The sequence below is a fragment of the Camellia sinensis genome, chromosome 10 (genome assembly GCF_055761805.1).
Source record: "Camellia sinensis isolate YWXY chromosome 10, ASM5576180v1, whole genome shotgun sequence".
Taxonomy (NCBI): domain Eukaryota; kingdom Viridiplantae; phylum Streptophyta; class Magnoliopsida; order Ericales; family Theaceae; genus Camellia; species Camellia sinensis.
Window position 1 is genome coordinate 94,628,535 of NC_138970.1, and position 18,966 is coordinate 94,647,500.

An 18,966-nucleotide genomic window follows, 5' to 3' on the forward strand; every position below is an offset into this window, starting at 1 on the left:
AAATCTATGAGGACTTACAACAACACAAGCATAATATTCAAAGCTTAAACTAAATAAATTAGTATGAAAAGCTAGAAAAAGTGAGCAAAAATGTGAGAAAATTAAAGCTAGTAAGCAAGCCAAAGGAAGGGTGGCTGACCCCTCCACTTTTTGGACTTTAAAATCACATGTTGTAGCCTCTGAAAACTCTGAAAATCAATAGCCAAAAGTTGAGAAACAAGTGGGAAACACAAGGATATAAGCTACGGAATAAGGTTCAAGAAAGAGTGGTTAACCCCTCCACCTTTGGTATCTTTTAAATCAACAAGTTTCAGCCTACAAAAACAGTCCAAAAATAGTATAAAAACAGCAAGAAAAAGATGAGAGAAGAGTAGTTTAAACAAGGCCAAAGTTATGCCTTTACAGAGAAAACTCTTTGGTTCACAAACCACAAAATGTTCATTCTCAAGAGCTAAAATTTTGGCTCTATAATCTCAGCAAAAAGCCTCAAATTTTTGGTTTAGGAACTATATGTATAGTGTATGTATATTGCAAGATAGAGAGAGTGTGTTTTACAAGTTTTTTGGCTCTTCACAAAATTTTCTAACCTAAAATCAAAAGGGGTGGTCATCTATTTATAGAAAAACAAGTTCCTTAGTCAGAAATATTTGTATGGAGCCAACTGGTGCAAGGCATGCACATGGGGGGGACAGTTGGCAGCAAAAATCTGCCTGCCGAGAAATATGGCTGGCCGACCGGCCATGAAAGGGGATGACCGGCCAATAAAATTGGCTTGCCGACCACTTGTTGGCCAGCAGATCTCTGAGTGGTCAGGCTAGAAAAAATAGGTTTTCGTCCAAAGAAGGTGCAAGGTTTTAGGCTTTGAAACTCAAAACCGAAGCTCTTTACTGAAGAAATTGAACGGTTTGTACAGCGTACTAATTCATCATTAAGTGTTCACCATGAGGCGCCCAAGTCTTATGGGCATGGGGTGTCTACATTAGGTTTTTTTTATGCCTAAGAAGAGGGGTTTAAAAGTTTCTCTACCGATTTTTGGCGTAGATTTTTGACACCTGCATTCTTCTTCTCTCAATTTTCCTCTCTTATTGTTGTGGGATGTTCTTCTTCTTCAACTTGGTTTCTAACGGTGATTGAACTACAATGACAATAGTGGCAGAATTGGGCAGTGACGATAGAGACGACGTCAACAACGACAACAAGTTTGGGCTTTATATTGATCTAGATCTTCTTTTCCAAACCACATTTGTAAGAAGATTAGTGATGTTCCAGAATCGTAGATTTTTTTTTTCTTCTATGGCTTTGTAATTTGTTGCCTGTAGTTATTGTTAAGTTGTTTAGCCCTTTATGGTCTTTTTTTTCTGTATATTGTTTACTTTTATGTTAATATAACTGCTTAATAATTTATTTATAAAAAAAAATTATATTAGTTTCTTGGAGAAGTTACCCAAAACCCCAGATTTGACTCTTGTAACAAAATAAACTCTAAATTTTAATTTTATCAATTTAAATCTTAAACTTTTAATTTATTTTTAATTCAAACCATTTGCTTGTTTTTATTAAGTAAAATCGATAGAAAAATGAAAATTTTAGTAATTAAACTCAATAAAAAATGATATTTGAGACAATTTATGTGTATCTACATTGAGTTTAATAATTAAAATACTCTTTTTCTATCGATTTTACTTAACAAAAATAGGCAAATGATTTTGTACGGGGGTGTAATATCCTATGCTTTCCGTACTGCTTGGAACTCAAGCTTCGCGTGACGGCATCCAACCTGACAACACAGAGAACGGTGAGCCGCCCGACGGTGGTGTGCCGGATAAACCCTCCGACGATCAAGTCAGATCACTTAAGGAAGAAGGAGGCTATTCGAGAGAGAGAGAGAGTGTGTGTTTCAGATAGCGCAAGTTGCTTACCCCCAACGTTCATCCTCCCTTCCTTTTTCTAGGCTGGCCATGCAGCCTCAGGATTGTGCGCGCACTACCTCTGCTGTCCTTCCTTGGACAGTTGGCTGCGCGCCTCCCACCACCTTACACGTGTAAAGGCCAAGTCCTCCATCCAGTGCATGCAAGGCTGCCAAACAGTACTGACGCGTGCCTGGAGCAGATATCCTCTCCCTCACGCCATTGGCCCAAGTGACACACCCGACCGGCATACCAAGACTGGCCTATTCCTTAGGAGAAAATCACAACCACAAAGAACACGACCGATCTGCCGAGCCATCGGGCGCACGCCGACCTCTTCCCGGCCTAGACTCTTTCCAGACCGTCATCTGCTCGGTCGCACCGTGCTAACGCGCGCCTACCGCCGAACGCCTAACAGCCACAGCTCGGCCAGGCCTTAGAGCATGCCTGGTCGGCAAACCTAGCTCGACCGTGTAAAACAGGCCGGAGGGCCGTGCCGATTGAGGAGATAGCTCGGCATCGAGAGGCTTGCCACACCTGCGTTACCGTAGCTCGGCCGTACTATCTGGTGCAAATCTCCCCTCTCAATTGCCCCTTAGTCCCATCCGAGCTAATCGTGATTGGGGTTACCACCATGACCGAGCTAACGGTCCCTGAGCTGCGTCAGTACCAAGCCGAGCGTGATTGGTTTGGAAGCCATTACCGAGCTATCCCATTTCGTCGGTCACTGCGTCAGCGGTCTCGTCGAGGGCCGTACAACGGTACTGATGGCCGTCCTTTCGCTGCCACGTGGCTTTATCCCATTGGCCCCGTGCGGCCCCAAAGCTGTCTTTTCAAGCGCAAAATTCAAACGGCGCAGCCGTTTGGTTTTTCCCACTTCCTTAAACACTTACACGAAGAGTCACTTCTCCCTCACTATTCATCTTCTCCTTGAGCCAAAACCCTAACTCTAAAAACTCCATTTCCTTCACCGCCGTCGCTGCCTCTTGCTTCACCCATCGTTTCGGATACTTCTGAAGCTGCCTACAAGCTTGTGGAGTCGAACCCTGCTCGTCATCAGGTTGCGGTGAGTTTCCCCACTCCTCCATTGTGTTTTCAGTTTCCATTTTCCAGTTCTTTAAACCTGTTCTTCATTTTTGTGCTATTGTTCTTCATGTTCTTTGCTTGGGACTATCGACGTTCCCTCTTATGCGTAGAACCTGTACACCCTAGGGCAAATGGAAACTGTAGGAATGGAAGGGGCCCTCGTGCCCTTGGTTCGAACGAACGAACGAGCCCCATTTCTGGGATGAACAGTTTGAATCTGGGTAGAATCGAGCTAAATGCTCATTTAGATCCGTATGTGGAGCTTCAACCGAGCAAAAACTGGTTTGTGGCTTCTTTTCGGGGCCTTGACCGAGCTGAATACTTAATTAGATCGGTAAACATGACTGAACCAAGCCAAAACTTGTCCGAGTCTTCTTCTTGGGCCTTGACCGAGCCAAGAATAGAGTAAGAACCAAACCATGAAGGCTGAATCAGCCGTGCAGTCGAGCCGCGATAGGGGTCAGACCGGCCAAACTCCCAAAAAACCATTCCCCGAGCTAAGAGTTCCAATATCAGCCGTGCAATTAATGTTGTGCTAACCCTTGGGCTTATTATTTAATTTTTATTTTTTTTAACAATGCAGAATAAACTAGGACCGATCAGGCCAGTCCAGAACCCTCACTGGTGGAGCTCAAAGTCCGAGCAAATACACCAGAATTTTCCGCCGAGATACAAATTAAACCACTAAATAAGTAAAACCGAGGTAGATGGGGAAGTACCGGTTCATGGCGAGCTCGCCCGGTGCACTAGCTGAGTTTCGTAGGGAGTATAACATTCCAGATGATGTCCATTTAGAGCTGGTCAAGAAGGGAGATACCCCATGGGGTGACCTAGATCGGTGCCCCTTCACGGTTGTATCCATCGTGGAAGGAGGGCTTCGCTTCTCGGTCCAACCCTTGATCTGTGAATTTTTGAGGAAGACAAGGCTTTGTCCGACCTAAGTCTCGAACGACACGTACAAGATAATAAACGGTGTGGCCGAGCTGAATAGGAGGCTCGGTCTCGCCGAGATATTACATCAATACAGCCTTAGCAAAAATAAGGGTGGGTTTTGCTGGTACCTGAAGGTCAAGAAGGGCCGAGCAAAATTCATAGAAGGTAACCCAGATAAGCAGACAAACGACGATGACTTCTTGTGGGTGTCCGATCGTTATGAGGACACCGAGGCGCCCATACCGGGCTGGTATATTAGAAACGATTTTGGCAGTGCTGGTGAGTAGCTCAGTAAACTGCACTACTTTCTTTTTGCACTAATTTTATTCTTGCCGATCTAACACTTGTCCTCCTTTTTGCAGATTACAAGCTCTTGGCCGACGACTACTCCCGAGCTAATCAAAAGGCCATCAGAGTTCTGCTTCGTCATCCGGCTGAGGAAAGGGAGTCTCCAAAACTCCTCGTCTTCGAACCGACCTACAACTACACAGCACCACGCAAGAGCAGGGTGACTGACTTTCTTCATGCGCCCTTTTCAAAACCAGATCCAAGTCTCCCAGCAATCAAACTTGTTCCCCTCACCGTCGAACAAAAAATGGAAAAAATCCGAGCAATCAAATCAATGATCACCGGAGAACCGAGCGACTCCCAGCCACCAGAGGTACCTGGGGGGACTTCCTCCACTCCAGCCGAGCAAAGGGAGGGGGCTGTGCTGGCTCTTGCAAGCGAACATCCAACGGGCCGGTCGAAGAAGCGACCAAGAAAAGGCCAAACCAGGCAACAACTGGTCGACGAAGATTCAACCGAGCACGTATCCACCGAGTTGGGTGACTAGACCAAACAACTGAGCGGGCCATCCAAAGCCCCAATGACCCCCCCCGGTCTGGGTGCCCGAGATTAAGTACAAAGGCCGGGCTATCTCTGAGGCCGACTCAGTGTACGTGGACAAGGATTACTCCCTCGGTTTCAACATGACCAAGGGGCTGATCCTTCCCGCCAACATGAAGAAGCACGACAAGCTGTCCGACCTAAAGGTGCTTCGATCGGCAGCAAAATCGATCGTTTTGGTCAGGTCCACGCTTTTTTCTGTAAGTTGTTGACCGGTTTTTGCTCGGTTTTCTGAGCGTTTACAATCTTTCATTTGTTTTCAGGCCGCGCAAAAGAACTATTTAGCGCACGACCGAATGATCGCAGTGCGGCAGAGCCTACGGGATGCCATAGCTGAGAACAAGGCCCAAAAGGCCGAGATAGCGAAGCTTAAGGCCGCGCAGGAAGCAGTTGAGGCCAAACGAGATAATCTGAGCCAAAAGGTTGACCGAGCTGAAGCAGACAAACAGCGGGCCGTGAAGTCGACCAAAGCCCGGTATCTTGCCGAGCTGAGGAAGCTGCGCGATGCCCACAAAGAAGAGAAAGATAAGGCAGTTAGCGACGCCGAAGACAGGGGTTATACTCAAGGCGAAAAAACGTATCAACGGCAGGTGCAGGCGACCAAGGACATCTTTTTCCAGTGCGGTTAGAAAACTGCTGTGGAGAAAGTTGGCCTTGGTCAGGATGCTGACATATTCCTACATCCACCTGCGGCCTTCATACCGCACTATATGCAGGCCTATGCGAGCGCCGCGCAGAAGAGGCTCATAGAGAAGGCCAAAAAGGAAGCCGTGGAAGAAGCTGCCGCCACGCAACAAACCGAGCAAACTTCTCCCGAAGCATCTCAGGATGCCGAAGATCAAGTAGCCGATCGGGAGGTTGTTGCAGTGGAGGACGCGGATGGTGAGTTGGAAGAAGGCTTGCCCGAGCACAATGTGAAGGTTGCCGAGCAGACTCTGGAGGTCGCCGAGCAGACGGTTGACCTGGAATTGGATTAAAATGCCCCCTCCTATTTCCTGCTATGTTTTCGTTTCTTTTCTTTCTTTGTTTAATGTAACCGGGCTAGGGCCCCACAATTGTAATGCAATTTCCTCAATCAATGAAATTTGAACTTTTTGCCCGCTGATCTTCTCTTTTTGTTTCGGTTGCAACGTGCAAAATGTCTTGATTCAAACTTTAATGTACCATAACTGATAGGCCGGCTGGCCGCGCAATATGCCTAGCTAAAATCAGAACTTCTTCAATTTAAATGCTCGCGGCTGCTCTCAGCTCGGTTTTTTTTTTTTTGTTTTTTTTGAACGAACCCAAAAATTTTCATTCGGCCGAGCAAAAATTACCACTGCCATTCTGGCTTTTACAACACTTCAAGTCTTGTGTTTGGGCGGGCAAAAATCATCTCGGCCCTGGAGGAAATTAGACATCTCAGTTATTTCACTTCGGCCGAGCCAAACCAGCTCGGCCATTAAATTGGACAAAACACCAATATTCCGACATGGAGTTGGACAGAACGCCAACATTCCCTTTCTCCGAATGAAGTCAGCTCGGCCTCAAGGCACCAACATATCGCTTGGCCGAGCAAAGTCAGCTCGGCTATTATTTGTTGGACAACACCAACATTTCGTTTTAGCCGAGCAGAATCATCTCGGCCTTAACATCGAGCAAAACACCAATATTTCATTTAGGTTGGTCATAATGCCAACATCCCAATTGGGTGAGCAAAGCACCAGCTCGGCCCTTGAATTGTTCCATATGCCAATCATTTCGTTGGACAACAATACACCAACTGTTGGTGCGGTCTGCTTCTATACCGGCGAGAGAAAATTAGTCCGGTCCCATTCAGGTCGGTCCCTTTGCCTCTAGCATCCACAGTGGCCTTGTATCCTCGCGGTGTCATTGTACAGAAAGATGTGATACAAAACAACAAGAGGGCTATTTTTCATTACAAAAAGCAGTGTTGTCCTTACATTAAATGCCAAAAGGCTTAAGGTCTAGAAAGCCAAGCAACAAAAGCAATTACATTTTAAAAGTAAAAGATCTTAAGGTTGGCTGCATTCCACGGTCTGAGGACAGCTTTGCCATCTAAATCTTCCAGATGGTATGCCTCTTTGCCTGCGAGACCAGTCACCTTGTATGGTCCTTCCCAATTTGCACCGAGCTTTCCTTCGCCAGGGACCGCCGTGTTGCCCAGCACTTTTCTTAAGACCCAGTCCCCGATCTTGAACAGCCTGGGGCGCACAGCCTTATTGTATTTCTTGGAGAGTTCTTGCTGATAGGCCGCTATGTGGATTAGGGCCCGCTCCCTCCTTTCCTTGGCAAGGTCTAGCTCCAATGCCACTGCTTCATTGTTCAAATCTGGCTGGAAGCTTTCGGACCGGATGGTGGGCATGCCAATTTCCAGCGGGATAACGGCTTCCATGCCATAGGCCAAGGCAAACGGAGTTTCTCCGGTCGACCGTCTTGGCGTAGTGCAGTACGCCCAGAGTACGTTAGGGAGTTCTTCAGCCCACCTCCCCTTGGCCTTCTCAAGCCGCTTCTTCAGCCCATCCAGGATGGTCTTGTTTGAGGCCTCTGCTTGACCATTTGACTGAGGATAGGCCGGCGTTGAATTATAGAATTCGATCTTCAGCTCTTCGCAAAATCCGCGAAAGAGTTTCCCATCAAATTGAGTGCCATTATCTGAGATGAGGGCCTTGGGTATACCGAAGCGAGTGATAACTTTTTTCCAAACAAACTTCTTCACATCCTTTTCCTTTATGGTCACCAGTGGCTCAGCCTCAACCCACTTTGTGAAGTAATCGGTGGCGGCGATGAAGAATTTACGATTGCCCGGGGCTGCTAGGAGTGGCCCCACTATATCCAATCCCCAGAGTGCGAACGGCCAAGGACTTGTAAGAGGGAGCAATTCTCTCGCTGGCTGGTGGATCTGGTGAGCAAATTTTTTGGCACTTTTCACATCGGCGAACGTATTTTTGCGCGTCTGCCTGCATGCATGGCCACCAATAACCTTGGGAAATTGCTCTGTAAGCCAGTGACCTACCCCTAGTATGGCTGCCGCAGATGCCTTTATGGATCTCATAAAGGAAGGCTTCCACCTTAGCAGGGTGAACGCACTTCAGATATGGCCCGGTAAAAGACTTCTTATACAAGGCTCCGGATGGGGAGAGCCAAAACCGTTCTGACTTGGCCCGGATCTTGTTGGCCGCCTTCTTCTCTTCCGGTAGAACTTTATCTTTCAGGAAGACGATGATGGGGTCCATCCAGGAAGGACCCAAGTTGGCGCAGAGCACCTCGGTCATTTCCTGTTCCTCAATGCTTGGCCGAGGTAAAAATTCTATCATCAAGGGGTTAGGAAAAGCTGTCTAAGCAGAAGCAATTCCGGCAAATTCATCAGCCGTGTTGTTTTCCTCGCAGTTGATTTGTTCCATCCTTATTGCAGCGAACTTCTTGATCTCTGCGCGTACCAGCGTCTAATACTTGGCCATTCTTTCGTCCTTTGCCTCATACTCCCCCGAGACCTGATTGACCACCAGCTTGGAATCGCTGAATACCATCAGGGCTGACGCCTTCATTCTCAATGCGCTTCTTAATCCGGCAAGGAGGGCTTCATACTTAGCTTCGTTGTTGGATGCTGGGACGCCGAGCGTAATTGCCTGCTCAATAATCAGCCCATCCGGTGAAGTCAGTACGATACCAAGCCCGGCCCCATGCCTGTTAGATGCCCCATCGACGAAGAGCTTCCACATCTCACCAATAAATAGCTTCCAACAATCAGAGGGGTTCTGGGAGCTTCTCAATTCCAAGTCTCTGATCGGTTCATTCTGGTCTCTTTACTTGCCTTGATTGAGCACGTCTTCCAAGAAGTCACCCGGTTCCTTTAGTGCGGTCGCTCGTCGGCCTTCCCCCGCTTTTGGGCCAACACTCGTTTCTATTGCCAGAACCGTGGGCTGTGCTAAATCCGCACCATCCAAATCAACCGGGCAAACTGGATGCGTTCCAAGGGCGAATTCCAACACAAAGTCTGCAAAAGCTTGAGCCTTGATTGCGGTGCGCGGGCGGAACTTGATATCGTACTGCCCCAATTCCACGGCCCATTTCAAAATTCTTCCGGTGAAGTCTGCCTTTTCAAAAAGCACATTAAGTGGGAACTCGGTTTACACAACTATTGTATGGGCATGAAAATAGTGCGTCAACTTTCTTGATGTCATCATCGGGGCCAGCGCTAATTTTTCCAGCAGAAGATACCGCGTCTCGGCCGAGAGCAAAGTCTTGCTTACATAGAAGATGGGCAAGTGCTGGATGCCTTCAGCGCAAACTAGAACGGCGCTCACAGCATGTTGAGAGACAGCCAAGTAGAGATACAATTCTTCTCCCGGCCGAGGTGTGACTAGGATAGAGGCTGAGGAAAGCTATATTTTTAAGTCTGCCAGTGCACGGTCACATTCGTCATCCCAAACGAACTTGGCCTTCAAAGTTTTAAAGAAAGGCCTGCAACGATCTGAAGACCGGCTGATGAATCTGTTCAGCGCAGCTGCCATCTCGGCAAGATGTTGCACGTCCTTCACGAAGTTTGGGCGCTCCAGCTCTTGTATAGCCTTGATCTACGATGGGTCAGTTTCAATCCCTCGGTTTGTGACCAAAAACCCCAGAAACTTCCCGGTGCCGACTTCGAAGGTGCACTTGGAGGCATTCAAACGAAGTTTATGGCGCTTAAGTATGGCAAACATTTCTGCTAGGTCGATGAGGTGTTGAGACTTCTCCTTACTCTTTACCACCATATCGTCGATGTAGGCCTCCATTGTTCGGCCCAAAAGAGGAGCGAACATCTTTGTCACCATCCTCTGAAAAGTTGCCCCGGCGTTCTTTAGTCCGAACGGCATGACTTTATAACAATACAGGCCTCTAGGAGTAGTGAACGACGTGATCTCTTGGTCCGGTTTATACATGGCTATCTGGTGGTAGCCGCGATATGCATCCAGGAAGCTAAACCTCTGATGGCCAGCGGTCAAGTCCACCAGCTGGTCAATTCGAGGGAGGGGGAAGCTATCATTTGGGCATGCACGGTTAACTGTCTTATAGTCAACGCAGACTCGCCACTTGCCATTCTTTTTCGGGACTACCACCGTGTTGGATATCCAATGAGGGTATTGCACTTCTTCTATCGCTCTCGCTTCCAACAGATTTTTGACCTCCTCTGCCACTACCTCGGCATGGTGCAGAGCCGAGCGGCGAGTCCTCTGAATGACCGGCCGCGCGTTTGGGAAGACGTTCAACTGATGGCAAATGAAGTTAGGGTCGACGCCAGGCATATCGTAAGGCGTCCACGCAAAAGCCTCCATGTTGGAGACCAAGAAGTTGACATAATCCAACCGCTCGGCGCTAGACAAAGATGATCCCAAGAGGAAGAACTTAGTTGGGTCGTTCTAGTCGACGCGCACTTCTACCAAATCCTCAACCGATTTTTTCTCGGCCTTTCTTCCTACGTCGTCAAGGACCTCCTTTCCCTCGGGTCCCTCAATCATTTGGACAAATCCTTTAGCTGCTCGGCTGTCATTTACCGCAATGAAGCATTGTTTCACCATCACCTGGTCTCCCCAAACTTCCTCTATTTGTCCGTTTGGCGCCAGGAAACGCAAGACCTGATGGTAAGTTGACGCTACTGCTTGCATGGCGTGCAACCAGCCCCTGCCTAAAATTAAGTTGTAGGTGGACGGGACTTTGAGCACCCAGAACTCTACTTGCTTTGTTACCAAACCAGCTTTGACCGGCAATATGATCTTCCCTACCGGCCACTCTGGCTGAGAGTTGAAGCCAACCAAAGGGGACGTCGCAGGGGACAAGTCCTTGTCCTCCAACTTCATTTGTTTGAACACGTCATAGTACGTAATTTCGACCGAACTTCCCTGGTCGATCAAGATCCTCTTGATGTCAAAGCCTTCGACGCAAAGAGTCACCACTAGGGCATCATTGTGGGGCATCTGGATCCGCTCCAGGTCCCTGCTCGAAAAGGTAAGAATGTCCTTCTCCTCGGTCTTCCCTTTCTTTACAGCGGACTGAACAGAGAGCACTTCCCTCATGTACTCGGCTTTCTTGATCATCCCTCTGAGCTCGCAGACCCTTGCTGGTTCAACGATGCCATGGATGACGTTGATTACGCCTTAGGGTGCTGCCTCTAGGGCGGCTAGGCCGTTTGGCTCGGTTTCCCCCAATGGCGCGGCTTTCATACCCCCATCTATGTATTGGTCAAGATGTCCCGCAGCCACTAGCTCTTCCAAATGTTGTTTGAGTGGCAAGCAGTCCTCCGTTTGGTGTCCCCGTTCCTCATGGAAGGTGCAGCGATACCTTGAGTTGAAGCCTCTCTGTGCATTCCCCAACTTGGCCAGCCAGCGAACAAAAGGTTCGCCTTTGATCTCACTCAAGATGCGGTAGATAAGGATTTTAAAGACCGTAATGATTCCAGTCCGCGCCTTCAATTTTCTCTTAGCATCCTCCGCTGCATCACGGGGAGCGTCAGCTCGGTCGTTTCTGCGACCCTTGTTTCTATCATCGCGGTTTGGGCCACGTCGTTGATCTCTTGGTCTATCGCTTGGGCGGTTATCCTCCTGCCCGACCGAGTGAACTTTCCCTGCTACCCTTCTGTCTGCTGCGGCCGGATTAACCTTCTCGGTCGCGGAGGCGGCATCATCCTCTACACGAATGTGCTCATTGATCCGCTGCATCAAGGACTCCATGGTTGTGGGTTGGTGCATTGTGAGCGAATCCCGCAGCCTATGCCCGACTGGGAGACCCCGCTTGTATTGAGTGATCGCCAGATTGGTAGGGCAGTCGAGGATTTCGTTGTAGGTTTCCCAGTACTTCGCGTTGTATGCCTTCAATGATCCCCCTGACTCCATCTTGACGCCCAGAAGATGATCGACCTCCTTCGGCGTTCGAGTGTTGGTTTTGAATCTGGTGACGAAGGCTTCCGCCAGTTGCTGCCACCCCTCTATACTCCCTTCTAGAAGCCTTTCGAACCAGTTCTCCCAAGCTTGCTGGGAATATGAGGCACATCAAGGCGTCATTGCGCCGGTGGCCAGCCATTACTTGCCGGTAATGACTCACGTGCATGTACGGATCCGTTTTGCCGTCGTACAAGGTGAACTTAGGCTGGTGGAATCCGGCAGGGAGTAGTGTACTCTCGATCTCCGAAGACAACGGCGTGCCTGTAAGTCTCGCCAGCTCTTTATCCACTAGCGCATGGGCCATCACTCTGGGCGTTAGCATCGCCACTTCTTCGCTACAGTGAACTAGGGCGCTCAACCTCTGCCACGCCGGCACTCTCTGAGCCTCTCGACGACACGCCTTTTCCTCCAATACATCCCTCAGGTCTCTGGAACGGATGGAGAAAGAGTATCGTGACGTCGGAGAATGGCGCGAGGGACGGTGTGTGCTGTCTCGAGTGAGGGATCTGCCCTCCCTTCGGTCGGAATCTCCAACCCCATAATTCCTAGTGATGGAGAGAGAGTGGGTCCTCTCCTAGCGGCGACTGCTAGAACGGGGGGACGGGGTGCGCTCACTGAGGTTGCCCTCTCCAGCAACACCCTTCCCCTTAATCTGATGTTTCAGCATCTCCATCTCTGCCGCCATCCTGCGAATGAGGGTGTCTTGGTCTTTGAGTTTGTGCTCCAAGTGCTGCGCACGGGACTCCCCCCGCCGCCGTCAACCCTCTGGACTCTTCGAACGATCAGTACTCCTTCCGCGTTTGTCTCGCGCGCCTCGCGAAGAAGTTTCTAGGCCCGCCATGGCTGGAACATTCGGGGGGCCTTCTCTCCGTCGGATAGACTCTAGAGTGACGCCATCAACGACGGACAGTGGAGTTTCGTCGTTGTTGGCCATGGAGATGGTTGAAGAAGCTTGAAAAACAAGGTTTGAGTATCAAAGAGCTTCCCACAGACGGCGCCAATTGTACGAGGGTGTAATATCCTCTGCTTTCCGTACTTCTTGGAACTCAAGCTTCGCGTGATGGCGTCCAACCTGACAACACAGAGAACGGTGAGCTGCCCGATGGTGGTGTGCTGGATAGACCCTCCGACGATCAAGTCAGATCACTTGAGGAAGAAGGAGGCTATTCGAGAGAGAGAGAGAGATAGTGTTTCAGATAGCGTAAGTTGCTTACCCCCAACGTTCATCCTCCCTTCCTTTTTCTAGGCTGGCCATACAGCCTTAGGATTGTGCGCGCATTACCTCTGTTGTCCTTCCCTGGACAGTTGGCTGTGCTCGCCTCCCACCACCTTACACGTGTAAAAGCCAAGTCCTCCATCCAGTACATGCAAGACTGCCAAATGGTACTGACGCGTGCCTGGAGCAGATATCCTCTCTCTCACGCCATTGTCCCAAGTGACACACCCGACCGGCATACCAAGACCGGCCTATTCCTTGGGAGAAAATCACAACCACAAAGAACATGACCGATCCGCCGAGCTATCAGGCGCACGCCGACCTCTTCCCGGCCTAGACTCTTTCCAGACCATCATCTGCTCGGTCGCACCGTGCTAACGCGCGCCTACCGCCAAACGCCTAACAGCCACAGCTCGGCCAGGCCTTAGAGCATGCCTAGTCGGCAAACCTAGCTCGACCGTGTAAAACAGGCCGGAGGGCCGTGCCGATTGAGGAGATAGCTCGGCACCGAGAGGCTTGCCACACCTGCGTTACCGTAGCCCGGCCGTACTGTCCGGTGCAAATCTCCCCTCTCAGATTTAAATTGAAAATAAATCAAAAGATTAATATTGAAATTGAAAAGCTTAGGGTTTATTTTATTAGAAAACTCAAATCCTAAATTTTTTTGTTTGTAATTGTCCGCAGTTTCTTTTACTCTCTTAAAAAAATGATAAATTACAAATACACTTCCTGAAGTTTGCTTAAAATACGAATTGCTCCCTGTGATTCTAAAAATTATATCACGCTCCTTGAAGTATCTAATTTCATAGCGAATGGCCCATTTTATTAATAAATCATCAAGTCAATTAACAGCTTTCAATGATATCAAATATTTATTTTAATTAATAATTTATGTAATTTTATTCTCGTATAGTAGAGTAATTAGGAATTTCATTTTTTTAATAGTTCTATTAAATAAAATATTATAAAATGGGGATATTTGTAATTTTCTAAATCACAAGTGTCGATTCAAATTTTAAACAAACCTCAGTGATGTATTTGTAATTTACCCTTAAAAAAAAGTTTTCACAAATCAAAAATAAGAAAGAAGACCATTAATGAGAAGTGGTGCTACATCCCATAATATGTCACCCCTATTTTGACCTCTAAAGAGGCGGAAGAAAGAGATAATGGAGAGAGATAGAGAGAACAAGGATGAGAAGTGAGGAGTGAGTAATGGGATCCATTCTACATCATTAGGAATAGATTAGAAGTGCTTAATTAGAGCTTTGATGTGGAGGATTAGGGGTGAACATGTAACAACCCCCATACTGTTTACTGATTCATGACTGCTCGATTACCGATAATCACCGATTACTGTTAAACGAAACGGATAATGACTGATAACTGACTGATAATTGAACTGATTAAAAGTACTGAACTGACTGACTGAAATTGGAAACCGAATTGATTGAGTACATGTTAGTTAAATTGCATTCTATCTGTTTGATTGTATGATTATCTGTTCATACTTATATGTTTAAACTGCAAATTGAAGGCCTTATCGGCGGCCGAATCAAAAATTGATTGATGTTTAATGACCCTCATAATTTATGTGATTTTATAGTGCAATTATCTGAAAATTGATTAGGTATGATTAAATTAGATTAAATAGCGATTAATCGCATAGTTTGATTTAATTACCGTTCCGCCACTTAGTGGACCACTATCTCTTGAACTTTCTATACACTCCACGTATTGATCAAACAACCATTTTCTTCTCCTCTTCTTGCCTCAACCGACCCAAGTTAGAGAGTGAGAGAGAGTTGAGTTGTTCTTGAGAGATTTGCTTGATCTTGCTTGGAATTGAAGTGTTGATTGCTACTTTGAGCTCTTAGACCTTGAACACAAGACTAAGGTAGATCATTCATCATCTTAATGATGTCATTGAGCTAGTTCTTGCATGATTCATGCTTCATTGTAGAACTAAGTCATGAATTGGTTCATTGTTGTTGAATTGAAGCTTAATTGTTGCATGCATGTACATATATTGAAGTTTTGAGGTTGTAAGCCCATGTTTCCTCACATGCATGTCCATCTTTTGATCATACTCCATGAGTTCATCTTGTTTTTGAAGGCTTGAGCTCTTTTGAAACAGCATTAAAGCTTTGAAAATGATTTAAGATCATGCATGTCATGTTTGAAGATTGTTCTTGAAAATGATTTAAAATTGGTTTGAAATTGGGTTTGAATTGAACACCCTTGGGCTTTGATTTCTCAAATTGAGCTTTGAACCACGTTATTCTATGTGTTTATAAATGTTTTCCAAAAAATGAGCCCAAGAGGATCGGTTTTGATGCATTTAAACTTGAGTTTGAGCTTGGAGGTGCAATCTGGGTTTTCCAGATTTCGCACTTCCGCTCGAGCGGGGAAAGTTACGCTCGAGCGTGGAATCCGAGCAACCAGCATCTCTCTGCACTGTTTTACAGTCCGCTCGAGCGGAGTATTGGGCGCTCGAGCGGAGTCTTGTCTCAAGCTCAAGCGGGCGTCGAGCGGAGATTTCACCCATCCAGTACTTTTACAGTATGCTCGAGCGGGTAAGTTTACGCTCGAGCATGTACCTTTGTTGCATGACCGCTCGAGCGGGGAAACTTGCGCTCGAGCGGGACTCTGTTTTTCTGAAAATGCTTTTAATGTACATCTTTGCATCCTCATCCCATTCTAGGCATTCTTAGGCCTAGTTTAAGGCATCTTGTTGAGGATATAGATGTAGAACACACCGAGGCATTAGGAATTAAGTTATTACCGTTCCCAATTGGGTAGCTTAGTGTGTGTTCAATCTGTTAACTGTGTAGGGTTGGCAACTGGGGAGACACGCTCTAGCATACTGTAGCCCAGAACTCTGTGAGTAACAATTGTGTAAAGATATGTTTAACTGATATCTTTTGAATACTGAACTGAACTGTTTACTGAACTGGTATTATTGAATGAATGTATGTCCTTTATTTCTGAACTGTACTGTGGCATCCTTAGTACCTACTGTTTACTGTTACTGTTACTGTTACAGAGATCTCTGTCGGTTCCCTCGTGGAACCACTACTGTTTACTGACTGATGGCCATCATTACTGTTCGGTCTTTCAAGACCTACTGTTACTGTTATGCTAATGGATGTACCACATATGACTGTTTACTGTACTGAACAACTGAAATACTGATTGAATTGAACGGTTTTCATTACTGTAAGGACATTCATTCTAAACCCCTTTACGCTTTATGTTATTCACTGGGCTTTAGCTCACTGCTCATATATATATGTAGGTGTACAGGCACCAGATCGGAGCTAGGAGCGTCAGGGTAACTCCAGTTTTGTCAAGCCAGCCTTTGTGCCTCACTGCGAGGTTCCGAGCCTATCTGTTAAGGCTTAGGGGTCTTTTATAATTCCCCCTTCTGTATTGTTTTACTGTTCTGTATAGACTGAGTGTTACTGTACTGTTATATAGGGTCGAGTCCCTAGTCTGAATGATTGTAAATATTGTGCACACTGTTCTGTACTGTTTATGTACAAATGTATGAAAAGTCCTTTTGCATACAGACTGTCACAGCTCAATGGATACTATTTATTTACTGTATTGGCTTCCGCCAGGCCCTGTACTCTGTTTTACTGTATTACTGTTCTGCAGGCCTTCGGTAATCTCGGATTACTGGCCGGTTACGGTGCTAAACCCATAGGGCCGGGTTTGGGTCGTGACAGAACAATTGGAGCTCCCCATCATTTTTCATTTATGAGATAGATTGTTCTCAAAACAAATAAAAATAAAAATAAAAAATTGAGATGGATCAACCAATCATGATCCCATGGTTACCTAGCAACTAGGTAGGATCAAAGTTCAAATATTTTTAGTTTGACTTGGTAATGATGTGGTACAAGTCCTCAAAAGGGAATACACTATATGCAAGTTATGATATTAGTGGCGAGTTGGTTATCACAGATGTCATAACTCAATTCTATAGGAATCTTAACAAATAACCAAACATCACATAATGTAAAACCAAAGAGCCCTTGAACCATTACTAAAATAATGTCATAACTAACATAACAATGAGTCGTAACTAATATCAGAATATATATGATCAAATCATAATCAAGTCATAACTAACAAGCTAATAAGTCATAACCAAATACTACCAAGAATGTAATTAGGGGCATATAATGCACACCCCAAGTAGAATATCCCTTTTAACTTTGAACACATCATTTGCAATTACAGAGTTGCCAAACTCCCATCACTGGAATTGACATATCTTCATTCAAAAACTTGGGAACTGTTGGTGCACGAAACCTCACTAAAACAATCCTTGGCAGAGAATCCACCCTTTTCACCCAGCAGATCTTAAGATAGAACACTTCATAATTCTGTCAAAATTATAGCCTTGTTAAAACAAATTCTGGAATAGCAGAGACAATCTTAGTACCAAACCTATTTTTTACTCAACCATGGCTCAACATTTTTTTTTTTCCCGATACATTCAAATAATCAGATATTGAGGTTCGAACCCAAGCAGATGAGCAGGGAGTCAAGGCCCACACCACTGGACTATCCTCATAAACTTGTGTTCAGCAGCACTAAACATAATTAACAGATCATAAGCAAATTCATTTGTACTTCAACGTCTATTTTAAGTGAAAAATGTCAAACAAAACAATCCATATTGTTAAAGTATACAATACAACACACACCAGCACACACCCACTAGCATCACATGTTCATATCACACTGTAAAGCACACACCAGCACACAAGAAAGCTTAGTTTAATGTATTGTAATATACACTTCGGTCACCTTCTCCTCTCTATAAATAGAGAGAGCTCAGTCTCTTGTAAAATATAGAAATATAACAGACACTGAATATACATCACTGTCATTTCAGTCCTTCTCCTCTCTTTCATTTTAGTATTTATTTAACATGGTATCAGAGCCAAGTTGAGAAGCTAGTAATTCTGCTTCACCGGCGGGCGGCAGCCTCGCCTTGGCCGCCCGCCGGACCTCAACACACACCTTCCATTCTGGGTTTCATCAGAACACTCATCTCATTCCTTTTCCGATCTCTGGTTCTCGGCGATTTTCTTGCATGGCCTATCCGACCCGACTGCTCTTCCGAGCCCCACTCAATCTCCAGCGGTTTCTCCACTGTCACCAAACCCTCAAATCCAACTATGCTCTCCTCCAAATCTCACCGGAAGGTCGTTCCGGCCGCCACAGACGGCGGCGACTCCGCCGACAAACTCGACCAACTCCTCCTCTCTGTCTCCATCTGCAACGGCGAAGACTTAGGCCCCTTCGTCCTAAACATCTCCCAACCCATGCACCCACCAGCAGCCATGATTAACCCCAACACACGCATGAGGCAACACACGCCACCATTGCCATCACACACCACACCTTATCCGATTTGGAGCCCTCAACTGCCACATTTGTGACCTTGACCCATACCCAGACCTTGGTCTTCATTCCTTCTATGTTCGTAAGTTTTCCCCTCAAAAGAATGCCTTTTACTTGTGTTGCATACCTTATAACGGATGAGTCCTTGAACGAAACCTCGCAGGCAGAGGGCAAGTATACAGTCAGCTTGGACTTTGGCTCATCAAATTCGTAGCATGTTATGTTCTGTGAAAAAAAAGACCTGGAGGCAAGTTGTATTCCCGCAGCAGCTTCTGCCCCAGCACCCGCTACAAACAGTATGGGTTCTGATGCTTGCAGTGTGCTGTCCAAGGCATTTCAGTAGGCGATCACGTGGTTACATTCATGTTTTCCACTTGCTTTGTCCCTTTTTTTTTTTTGCTTCCATTCCCACTTCTTTATTTATTTTTAATCATTTTTTATGTGACTTTCGGCACCACTTTTGACCCAACAGGGAAAATGATCACACATGGAGACCCTCACCCCACTCCACTGTCTTTTCTTTAACACACTCCACTTTCTTTTCTTTTTTTTTTATATTTATTTTAATCCTTCTTTTGAAACCAATCCACCCCACTCC

At 46.3% G+C, this 18,966-nt stretch overlaps 3 protein-coding genes across 3 annotated transcripts; all 3 read right to left on the reverse strand.

The window, feature by feature from the left end:
* Window positions 1–6,813: 6,813 nt before the first annotated feature.
* On the reverse strand, window positions 6,814–7,209 carry LOC145800557 (uncharacterized). Its single transcript, XM_082890256.1, has one exon. It carries the CDS (start codon window positions 7,207–7,209, stop codon window positions 6,814–6,816), a length of 396 nt encoding a protein of 131 aa, XP_082746382.1.
* Window positions 7,210–10,213: 3,004 nt separating this feature from the next.
* LOC145800558 (uncharacterized) lies at window positions 10,214–10,888 on the reverse strand. The gene has a single exon (XM_082890257.1). It carries the CDS (start codon window positions 10,886–10,888, stop codon window positions 10,214–10,216), a length of 675 nt encoding a protein of 224 aa, XP_082746383.1.
* Window positions 10,889–10,948: 60 nt separating this feature from the next.
* Window positions 10,949–11,683, reverse strand: LOC114259366 (uncharacterized). The gene has a single exon (XM_028199372.2). The coding sequence runs from the start codon at window positions 11,681–11,683 to the stop codon at window positions 10,949–10,951; it is 735 nt and encodes a 244-aa protein (XP_028055173.2).
* Between the last annotated feature and the right edge of the window lie 7,283 nt (window positions 11,684–18,966).

Excerpts from the sequence above, each read along its gene's own strand:
- LOC145800557 (XM_082890256.1), bottom strand. The coding sequence starts at position 7,209 with ATGGAAGCCGTTATCCCGCTGGAAATTGGCATGCCCACCATCCGGTCC.
- LOC145800558 (XM_082890257.1), bottom strand. The coding sequence starts at position 10,888 with ATGATCAAGAAAGCCGAGTACATGAGGGAAGTGCTCTCTGTTCAGTCC.
- LOC114259366 (XM_028199372.2), bottom strand. The coding sequence starts at position 11,683 with ATGGAGTCAGGGGGATCATTGAAGGCATACAACGCGAAGTACTGGGAA.